The 11606-nt window shown below is 45.0% G+C and overlaps 2 protein-coding genes across 2 annotated transcripts in view; one reads left to right on the top strand and one right to left on the bottom strand.

The window, feature by feature from the left end:
* LOC106750038 (aquaporin AQPAn.G-like) overlaps positions 1-11606 on the bottom strand; it is a 122286-nt gene that overhangs the window by 20900 nt on the left and 89780 nt on the right. The window lies entirely within an intron of this gene.
* LOC106750037 overlaps positions 624-11606 on the top strand; it is an 18746-nt gene continuing 7763 nt past the window's right edge. The window contains exons 1-5 of the mRNA XM_014630073.1: positions 624-683; positions 2734-2813; positions 5574-5772; positions 8942-9092; positions 11435-11583. Coding sequence (XP_014485559.1) covers positions 2812-2813; positions 5574-5772; positions 8942-9092; positions 11435-11583 — 501 coding nt within the window. The 5' untranslated portion in view covers positions 624-683; positions 2734-2811. The remainder of the gene's footprint in view (positions 684-2733; positions 2814-5573; positions 5773-8941; positions 9093-11434; positions 11584-11606) is intronic.

The following is an 11606-nucleotide window of genomic DNA, read 5'->3' on the forward strand; positions in this document are numbered from 1 at the left end:
ATTTTATAATGTAAAATCCACGCGGCATTCATATTCATATGCGTGGAAAGGATAATTTATACCCCGGCTCTATACATTTTGACGACCTTATCTGGCATCCATTGTTCTACCCTTGCAACGCGGATTGAACTAAAATTCATCACCGTAGGTATTTGCCAGCGAATACCTTTGTCATTGCAAAACGTCATTGCACGGTCCGTTAATTCCGCCGCGGTTGACATCGCGAGCGTGGAGCCGCGCAGCGCGTCAGGTGATACGTTACGAGTGATTTGAATAGCGTCGTCTATATTAGGGTATATGTAATTTCCCTCCTCCCTCCCCCAGATAACACCGAGCGCGCGAACCTGAACGATTTCATGCGGCGAACTGTTCCGCAAACGGATATCGGCTGTGCGCCACGATATATATGTGGCGGTCGAGCCTCGCGCGCCGTCACCGGCGGCGCCACCGTCCAGAGCGGCCTCACATACGCGAAAACAAGTTCTGCAACCGCGCCCGGTCTTCTGACCGGCTCGAGCGCCACCCGGCTTTTCCGGCGCGTCGCGCGCACCGCCGGAACCACGCGAGGGTCACGCGACATCAACGACGGCCAACCACGTGTTCTGTGGCGCGATCGTGTTCTCTTTCGAAGCGTCCCGGCTCGCTCTCTTCCTTCTCGGACTCTGGACAACACGGACGTGCTCGTGAGTGTTCCTTGCTGTCCACCCTTGTGCGTTCCGCTACCGACGCTACGAACTAGCGCGTGCCAGTGCTTTCGTTCCGTCGCTCGCGATTCCGCGTCAGCCCGCAGTGCCCGCGAGTGACCTGCTTGCGCCACGCGTCGCCGATCGCGAGAGCGATCGCCGCCCTCGCGACACGCCTTGAGCGGCCTGCGTCTCGTATCTCTCCCTGCGTGAGAAAGGAGCCGCGTCCTAGCGGGGCCGAGCTCACTGTATATAACGTATATAGCGTTCCGATTTCTGCGTGTCCCGCGTTGCGACGATTTCCATTCAGTGTCGCGCCCATTTCGCGCCGCGTCCTCGCCATTTTGTTCTTAGCCTTTAGCACACCGTTTTCCTTTGTTACGTTTGCGAGTTTGTAAAATTACCAGAAAATACAGCTGCGTGTGAGCAGTCATAAGGATTCCAATTTTATTTGCGCACACCCGCAGGGCTGCCCCTACTCGATACCTTCTTCCTCTTCTCTTCCTCTGCACGCGCGGTAGCCCTAGGCTTAATCCCGCCTGCCTCCACATATGTAATTTGCCTCTCCTCCCCCCCTCCCTCAGATAACACCGAGCGCGCGAACCTGAACGATTTCACGCGGCGAACGGTTCCGCAAACGGCTATCGGCTGTGCGCCACGATATATGTATTCTTCCGTACGTCTCACTTCGATATGTCAGCATTTCGACGTATCGCTCGAGCGACGTGGGCACTTTGGCGAAATTTAAAAAAAATTAATCTTTATGTAAATATTATTTTTTCAACACACGCGGACGCGCAAATTTATGCGACACAATAAATTTACATACTGGGTGAGGCAATAAATATCACACCAACGAATCTTCGAAATATGAGAGCAGGGGAAAAATTAATCCAACAGAAATTACATTGATACCAATTTCATTTCCCCAACATCTTCTGTAAATGTTAACTTTTTTCATCTTTTTTCATCTGAGCGTTAGTAGAATATTGTTATTTTGCAAGGATATTCGAGGCGGGCAATATACCGAAAAAAAGATTTTGGATTTAATGAAATTTCTCTAATTGAAACAAATTTGTCTTTTGGAATAGAGTAAACAAACGGAACGTTTGATTCAACAAACAGGATTGTTTTACTTCTCAAACAATAAATATCTATACGTCATATACTTACGTACTTCTTTTGTATTTATATTCAAACACTATATAATGATTGTCACAAGCAATGAATTATTTGAAAGAAGTAGCACTACGTCAGATAAATATTAAACAACATTTTTGTTTCGATGGAACAATATTTAAAATATAACGAAATAATTGTTTTTATTGAAAACGAAATATCACTTTCTGTAAATAATAATGTTTCTTCTATCAAACATGGTTTATTCCAGTGAAACAATAACATTTTCATTCAAACAAAATGATATTTGATATTAAATTATACTGTTTACATTAAACAAACCCAAATCGAACAAACACATATATTAAATCCAAAGAAATCTTACTCTGCGTGGTTATTGCCTCATTCTGCAATTATGCGAGCGAGTGTCGATATGTACTTCCTCGATATGTTTCCCTTAATATCGCCGCACAATTCGCGCCATTCAGACGCTGAAATGAGGATCAACGGCGTCGTTGGGCGCAAGAATTGGTTATTATCTAGCAGGTGGTTAATTGTTCCAGAATTATTGGTCGGTATTAATAGTAATAGGCTGCTTAAGCCGTACGGATTAGCAATTATTGGTTGCTCCGCGCGTCTATCGCGCAACGGTGCTGATTACGGAAATTTTCGATCACAACGGGGAATTCAAGCGCAATCCGTGCCGAAGTGGAGGTTCTCGGAACTCGGGCTTTAATTGCGCCGCGACGTCGCGCAACGATGCTTACGCGTTATACTCGATGCTCAATGCGATAATTATGAAAATTAAAATACTCCGTCGGTGGAGTTCTGCGTCGCGATAAAATTTTCTACGTAGGACGGGTCGACACCACCGACGAGTAATATCGCGCACATATCGCGCGCCATCCTTCTGATTTATTTTATTTCGCAGGAGAATGTCCCACACACTATCGCCGTGGGAGCTGAACTTCACGGGACTGCCCGCGTAAGGCAATTCTTCCGGCTGGCAATGTACGTCCGTATCTACTTCCATTATTTCGCCGAAGCACGCTTAATTTCTATCCATTTCCGAGCTTTCGTCTAACTCGCCGCGACCATCGCTCGACGGTCCGCGCGCACTCACCCGTCCCAGTTAATTTCTTGCGCGCTCTTTCCGTCCTCGCATTATTATCGCGTATACATCAAGTTAAAACGTTAGGAAAACCGTTGTTCATCCATTGTGAAACAATTGCCGTTTGTCGCAGCAACGTGGTGCAAACTGGCAACCTTCGTCTGCTAATTAACAGAACGCATTCTTATAAGAGACGATCTTTACATCACGGTTTTTACATTCGGAGAATGGAAGTCGGCTACGCTCTCTCCTTACGCAGCCGGTTTACTTGTAATTTCGCGACAAATGTTGAAATGCTCTTATACCGGCTCGCGGATTCCATTCAAGACGCACGTCACGTCGGAAGCGTCAAGAGGCCGCGCGTTTACACGTAATTCGTGAATCTCGTCTGAAAATAGTTTGATAATTGTCGATCGGTAATTTTAGTCCAAGGTGTAGGTTGAATGACGCAAATCGAGGTCGCGCGAAAAACAGGAAACCCACCTCGGCCCGTTCCGCTTCCTTCCGTCGTACGTCCGCGACTTACTCCGCTGAGAGGATCTTCCCCCCACTCCCCCCCTTCGTCCGGGAAATGCACAACCGCCCGTGTCCTACCTCGGTGTATTTTGTAAAAATTGAATAGCACGTGAAGTTGGCCGGTCCTGGCAAATGCGGTTCCTTTCTACTGCGAGCGCGTGTACCGCGCGATTCAATTTCCTGTCCGGTTTGCGCGCTACGTTCGATCATTGTTTATTTCCGCCACCGTTCGCTCAGCGAGCCGGGGGGAAAAAATTTGAGCGAGCGAGGAAGTGAGGGAGGAGGCGTGCGCGATTTTGCGGGATTCGTAACGCGAATTGCACCGTGGGAAATCAGGTCGTCGCGTTTTACGCGCGTATTTTCCCCCCACCCCTTCGCTCTCCCGTTCGTCTCATTTTACGTCGTTTTTTTCAAACGCGCGTAATGACACGTGCGGTATCGGCTTGGTACGCCGCACTTCCCGCCCACGACGGACTTATACTCCTTTAAATATGATCACCGACGCAACGAGTCTTCACCATCTAGGAGGGAAGAAAAAAATCCCTTCGCGTCCGGCGGAGTGCCGTAAATTATTAAAATATTGTCGCAGTCTTTCTCATTAATTGTGAAATGCTACATGCTTTTCCGACTCGGGTACCGCGGTCCAACGTTAAAAACGATCTTTGTCACAAAAATGTACAATGTAATATCTCTCACTTTATATTTTCCACTGCATATCAACTTTTCATTCATAGGGGAGGCCGGGGCAGGTTGGTAAGACGCTTCATTTACCCTTATTGTGAAAAAAACAATGCGAAAGGAATCACAAGACGTTCCTCTCAGAACACAAATACTAGTTTCCAATTTACATTAAAATCGAAACGTCATTATCAACGTCAAAATCGTGGATAAAATGATTGAAATCGAAGGAATAAGTGAATGGGACAGGTTGGGCAATTAGGTTAATTCAGTGCGAATCGCTGCATGAAGGCAGGCTAGTTTTCTCGCGTGTGCCAATCGGCTATCGGAGATGTAATTTGTCTATAATATATCGTCTATTGCATATCAGTAGAGAAGATAAAACCAGAAGCACCTTTACAGTTATTTGTGTTGCTTTAAAATACTTATATCAAACGCACTGTCGATTAATTAATATAATGAATGGTAGAATTGTTGTCAGTCTCATCGAAGATTGCACGGACGAGATTGCCTATATTTGACAAAGCCCTGGAGGTTATATTTTGACAAGCGCTGAATAATTTAATTAAAAAACAAAATTCATTATATTCTGACCGCCAGCAATATGCAACCTCTCATTTATTGATAAATAGCTTTAAACGTATATACATCTCTCAATGTGCACGATCATATTTATTGTATACAATGCTAACCTGCCCCGGGCTGCTTTCGAACCTACCTCTGGTAGTACCGGGTCAGGTTTGCATAAATACTCCATGTTGATATTTTGATTATTATATTGCAAAACTAAATATGTTATTTACACCAATAAATGCCGAAAAATGACACATTTGATCGGAATTCTTTCACATATTTTTTTAGATGAATTCAAAACGTCATTCAAGACGTTTTATCGTGTAAAACGTTAGTACGTCCAATCGTGTTAAATCACGCGATTTAAAACGTCAAGAAATATGTAAGAAAAGCCTCAGCTAAAATAACACACTTGGATTTGCAATATACAGACGAAATTGCATAGATTACAGAATTTTCGGTAGCATAAAAACCACAGATGAAGGTTGCCACTATTATCGTTGTTTAGTCAATTATAACAATTAGTTTTCTGAAAAGTTACCAAACATGGCCGGGTCTCCCCTATAGCGAATATTATAAAATAGCGAGAGATCTGCTGATTTTTTAGACACCGAAGGCGCCTGTTGAGAACTTACGAATTTGTAAAGATCCGAGAGTCGTCAGACGTTGAAATCGCCATAATCGCGGTTAACGCGACGAGGGACGGCTCAAAAACGAGATAGCGCGTTGCTACGCCGATATATCCGGGAAGTTATCGCGCGAATTTCCCGAACGCCCGAGTGTCAATGTCAACGCGTCGTCACAGCTATCGTCTCCTCCCCCGCGTTATTGTTTCTCCTCAAGACGGTGAATCAGCGAAACTTGAACTTATCTGATGCGAGGTAATGACACAGGGAGGTCATGCGGTCGATGGAATGCTTCTACTCCGTGCCGTCGGAAAAGCTGCGGGCCTGGATGGTTTGGCTTACCGGCATCGGCGAGATAGCCGACGAATGGCACAAATGGCTACGGGCGCACTTCGATCTGATCACGAGGATAGCCGAAATGGCCGCGATCGACGAAGCCCCGGGAGGGAGAAAGATTGAATCCGTTGTAAGTAGCAATGTTATCTCGCTGTATCGATAACCAAGGAGATGAAGAGAGAGAGAGAGAGAGAGAGAGAAGCGTCGAATCGATGTTTGCCTTCGCCCTTCGTATATAGAGCCCGGCGAGCCGAATTGTCGACTGATCGGACAATTCGAATAGTTGGAACAGTTCGAACAGCTCGAGATCGAACTTTGACGCACCCGAAGGCCCGGGCGTTGATTCTCCTCAGTCGTCTCGAGGGCTCTATCGAAGGACCATCGGTACGACAAAAACGGTACGTGAAACTGACGATGCGACGAACGAAAACGTGTTCCCGAGATTCTGCCGATACGCCACGTGTTTATCCCGCGGTTTTTATTTCATTGCCTCTCGTCCGTCACGATCGGGGCGAATTAATAGCTCTTCTCCCTAGGCTAACGGCTTTAAGCTGCATTGACGGATTAATAGTTCAATTACTACGGGAATCGCAAATTGAATTCCTGGCGGAGCGAGACTCCAGCAATTAATTGGAAAATAACGTCCCATTACACCGTTTATGCCGCTTCGGAGCTTACGACGTCGGAACTTTTTAATTCTCAGCGTTACAGACTCAAATAGCCATCTAGTTAAGTTACTCGGTTACTTTTTATTCACCGGGAGAACTTGCTGCGAGGTACTGCGAACAGATGGGACGAGTACAAGGTCTCTCGCCGCTTCTTCCGCCCTGAATGTGAGTGCGAGTGTGTATGTGTGTGTGAGCACGCTGAGCGCATCCCTTTCGCGCGTGTTTTAGATATTGTCGCAACGTTGACGTAACCGGACAACCGCGTAATGAGAAAACGAACGTGGGCGCAACGACAGACCGGAGAAGCCGACATCGAGCGTATCGTTTCGCGATGAGAGATCCGCGACGCGCGTTCACATTGCGGGAATTCTTGCACGACAATTTAAACGCACCTTTGTCTTCGCCGAAATAATCGCTCGCCAAATGCCGGCGGACGAACCGTTACAAATAACGAGCAATAATGTGTTTGGTGTGAGAAAACGTCAACGACACGCCTCCTTTCCTTCATTTTGCGACCTGCGCGACCGAGCGCTCCTTCCGCAATTCCGCCGCTACACACGGCGGAAAAGATTAATCGAACGCGCCCGATACACAGTTTGTCGTTCCCCGGAAGGAATAGAAATACACAGGACTCCGCAGCTCTAATTTCGATTGATCGAAAGTTTTATTATACTAACAGTTCAATCGTCGCCGATTATCCACGCGCGAATAACTTGACAATTAATTTGCAAAATAATGGAACGACGTGTACGGTACGCTTAATGCAACTAGTGTTTAAGTATGTTTGCCACTTGTATTTCTAATTGCAGCTATGAGCGCAATGGAAAACGCGGAAGAGTAATTAAAATATCTTGTAAGGAGCCATTCAATATAAAACATATACGTACACAACTACGTTACGCGAAAATTTGATATTTTTTACACTTCTCTTCCATTTCGTCACAAAGTATTTGCCCCTTTTCAATATTACATGACATGCGGGGTTACTTCTCCCCTCCCACCGACGCATAGAATAAGAAAAAAATAGTTTATAACTATACATTATAGGTAATAATTATTAGACTGCATACTATCTTTTTCTAGGATAATTCATTATATATTTATTTTATATATGTAATTATTATATATTAATTATTAATTATATAATATATAATTAATAATTATATATTTCCCAAATAATTTTTGGGCATATAATATAAAATTAATTATTTTATTTGACAATTTTGGTTAATAAAAGTTGTTAAAAGAACAAATACTTAAAAATGAACACTGATTATTAACATAAGACTATGTCAAAACTTAAAAATCTTCAACAAATTTAACCAAATGTGCCACAAACGCAAAGCCGGATAATCCACGCGCATCCATTACATCCATTTGTAAGTTATGTCATCTGATATGACATTCTATGGCTTTTATTCCCCTCTCTATTATCACAGTCCGTCACGCAAGTTAATAGACCTTTCTCTCTTGTGGTGTGATGTAATTGTTGAATAGCCACTAACATGTTTTTGAACTTGTGACTCTTGTTCAGATTGTTCGAGCAGCAATGCGTCGATCTGTCGCAGCGCTGCTGGAAATCCTCGATTGTCCTAAGCGCACACAGCAACACACACATAGTGGCGAAACTGATATTCTGGCGAAATTTCGCATTGTAATTTTCTATACAATGCAATTTCTCTCTCTCTCTCTCTCTCTCTCTCTTTTATTTTCTCGACACAGTGCTGAATCATACAAGAAGTTACCGTTTATTGTTCCGATAAAGCTGACCATCGATATTAGGATTCGCGAAAGGACGGCAATATCCTTCGCGACGCTAAATCATAGATTATCCTAGATAGAGCGCGTTTTCTTCCAACGTACATGGAATAAAGATCGTGCTCAGCCGCAATTAATCTTTCGCGTAACGACCTGTCAAAGCTTTTCTTGGGGGCGCTTACGCACGTGCCGGACGTGTGCACGTGTGTCGCGTGCGTGCGTGTGTTATATATCACACGATCGTTTTATCGGGAACATTACATCTTCATTTTATATGTTTCCTTCGGCCGACCGATTCTCGGACTCTGATAAATTCGAGGATAATTGATCTTTTTATTATTTGTCGGGACATGTTTACGATCGCGCACCAAAATTTTTTCACGCGCGTGAGCTCACGTCTCAGCCGCGGAAACGCGACAATAAAGCGAGCGAATTGTTAACATCAGCGCGAGCTCGCGTCGTAATCGCGACGAAAGAAATATGCTGAGACGAAAAAGAGGAACGATATTTGCTGCCGATATTCGAAGACGTCGCTCGCTTACTCGCTCGCTCGCCCGCACAAACAGCGCGATATTGCGCGGAAACTCCGCGACTGTAATATCTCGTATCCGCCTTAAACCGCGTTTCGCGAACTTAACGCGGATTTGTTCGAGCGACGCCACGATATAGATATTCTAAAAATATTTATTAGATATATATATATATCAGCCTCTTCGCATTCGCGAAAATAGCCGGGCGAGCGGAGGCCGAAGCGAGCGGCTAAAAATTTCAGGATACGACGGCGAGGAACTATTTATTCACATCGTTTCACCTCGCCTGTTATCCGAGACTTCATGATCCTTAATGCACAAGTGTTTGTCTTTCGTTTCGTAGGCAAACGCTAAGTCCAACGAAATCCCCGATAATGCGAGGCCGGCGAAACCGATGGAGGCAGCGGCGGGGGTGAGGAAGGAGGTGATGGAGGTGGGGGCGGCGGGGGAGCACGAAGAAGAGAGGGACGACACGACCCGTAATCTCAACGACGGTATATACACCGAAAACGCTTGTATTCCGCGGATTTCCGGCGGTTCGCGTGCGTATCGAGATCGTGATCGGGCGCGCGCGACTTTTAAAACGCGCCGTCGTCGCGCCGACGACGAAACGCAACCACGCCGGGTCGAATTGCAACGAGGGGGTCGCGCGGTCGCGAATGTCGTGTCAGAAAACAGCATATTATTTTCAGCGTAAACATAACGCAAAGCCACGGGCATTGTTTCCCGTCGTGGTCGCGAGTCACTCACATAGCTTTTGTATGTACGTTGTCCTAAACAGATTTCACGTGGCTTTGCGGAGGATTTTCAGGCGGGCTTTGCGGCTGATATACCGCGGGATTTTATGCATTTAATATAATATCAAAGTTTGGCGCGCGCGTTACACGTTAAACCGTGTAATGCCGACAGGAAAATACGAAACCGAACGACGCAGGCGTTTAGCCAAAATTACGATCGTTATTGGGGCCGGTATATCACAAACGAGACGCCCGGTTTTAATAAGTATCGGGCTGGGAACGCCGCAGTACGAGCGTCGTAACTTCAATCGCGTTTGCTCGGAAAAGAGATTCCGATCCAGGGAATTTTCGCAGAAGCGATCCCCTGCATTCGTAGCGAATATTGCATCTCTTTTCCACGACGAGAGAAGCTTCTCTGTCACCGTTCACGAAAAATTCGGTGCGACTACGGCGATGAAGGTGCCAACAAGGTGTGTGTCGAGAAGTCACTAAAGTTTCTCAAGTAAAAAGTAGAACACCGTCCGCCGTTAATAGGGAATTACAGCGTGTGATTTTTCAAATGCACAAATCGTTCAATTCACAGCTTATCGAAATTAAAGATTACATTTCTCTCAAATAAGGAATTGAGAAATTCTTATGTGATATTTAATTTATATTATCTACTTGTGATTGTATAAAATTCTCCCATTATTTATAAATATAACATTTGGATGTCAAATACATGGTAGCTAGAATAACATTTTATAATAACCTACATTTGACGAAATTGCTTCGAGCAATATTTTCCACAACACTTTTGACAGTAAGATATTTTGCGTGTACGTATGAACAATACGAACTTTTCTAGCATTATTCTTTTTATCTTGCTGCAGATGTAAAAATCTGTAAAAGTTTATCGCCAGATATAAAATACCGTATTCATAGAAAAGCAAAATAAAGATAGAATAACCATATGAAAACTGAGATGAAATATTGTATGCATAGAAAAATGAGATTGAGATAGAATATATTAAAAGTATTTATTAAACTAATCATAAATATAAATAACATATAAAGAACACATAAATATAAAGAACATATAAAGAACACATTTTGTATCAATTTTCCTATGAATTCGCGGAGTCTTGCGCTTCACAACTAGGCCTTTTATCTCTAAAACGGTTTTTGAAAATTTCTTTTACAAATTATGTTTATCAGAAGTTTTAAATTAAGTTCAACTGTGATTGTAATGTTATAAAAGAAGATTGCTAAATATATGCATATACATATTGTTTATAAATATCACTTCTAACAATTATACAGAATGAAAGTAATATAGATCTCAATCCTACACTTTAATTATTTGTAACCCATACATCACATTGCAGCGTCCTTTGTCAGCACATCTCTCTCACTCCCTCTCACGTCTTCCCTATTAATAGCGTACGGATTGTCTCAATAAGGAATCTTCGCAAGATGTCCTAATTTCTATTAGAGGATCTCCAGGTGCCACCACGATGATCGAAGGGAATCGGGAGCGCGAGAGATCGCGGCGCTTACGCGGGGCAATTTTCTCGCGAAGCCGTGCTTTACCGCGAGATTATCTCGGCGAACGTCGTTTCAGTTGCGCCGGGGCGCATCTGACTCTCAGGTGGACAATAATTCGCGATTCTTTATTCACGAGATTACTTTCGCGTTCGGCACATCCTCCGGAAGAACCGGAGGGTTCCGCGCGACAACATATGATTCCGCATTTCTTATTCATTTCTCGTGAGAAATCGCTTTCCGGATGAGCACGACCGCGTCTCCCGTGGGACACCCCGTGCGAGATACTTAAAAGATTGACGCGCCATTCCTCGCGGGACATGAGCGGATCCGGCCACGTTCGCGCGGTTGACCGGAGCTGAACGCGAACCCCGTCGGCGTGCCGCGTCACAGATCCGTCCGCGACTGCTGCGCTTAATCTGGCGCACCACCTGACGTATACGGATTGCGCGTGACGTCTCGCGGCGTATTTCATTTCACCTGCGCGCGGCTCCGCGTCGGCCCGAGGCTCTCGGACCGGTTCCGTACAATGGGGTCTTCAGCATTGTCTGCAGGAATATTGGCTTTTGTTGAAGGGACAGGCGGCGACGACGCCGGTGGCGGAGAGACGACGGCCGCGGACGGCAAAGCAGAGAGGACCGCGACGGCCTGGCCAATAGAGACAAGGTGGCGGCCCTTGACTCCTTCGATCGAGGAGGAAGCGGATCAAATGGAAACGATTCGGGTAACTTTATCCGGGGGGGGGGG

Source organism: Dinoponera quadriceps, unplaced genomic scaffold, assembly GCF_001313825.1.
Source record: "Dinoponera quadriceps isolate SergipeBrazil2010 unplaced genomic scaffold, ASM131382v1 scaffold4444, whole genome shotgun sequence".
Lineage (NCBI taxonomy): Eukaryota > Metazoa > Arthropoda > Insecta > Hymenoptera > Formicidae > Dinoponera > Dinoponera quadriceps.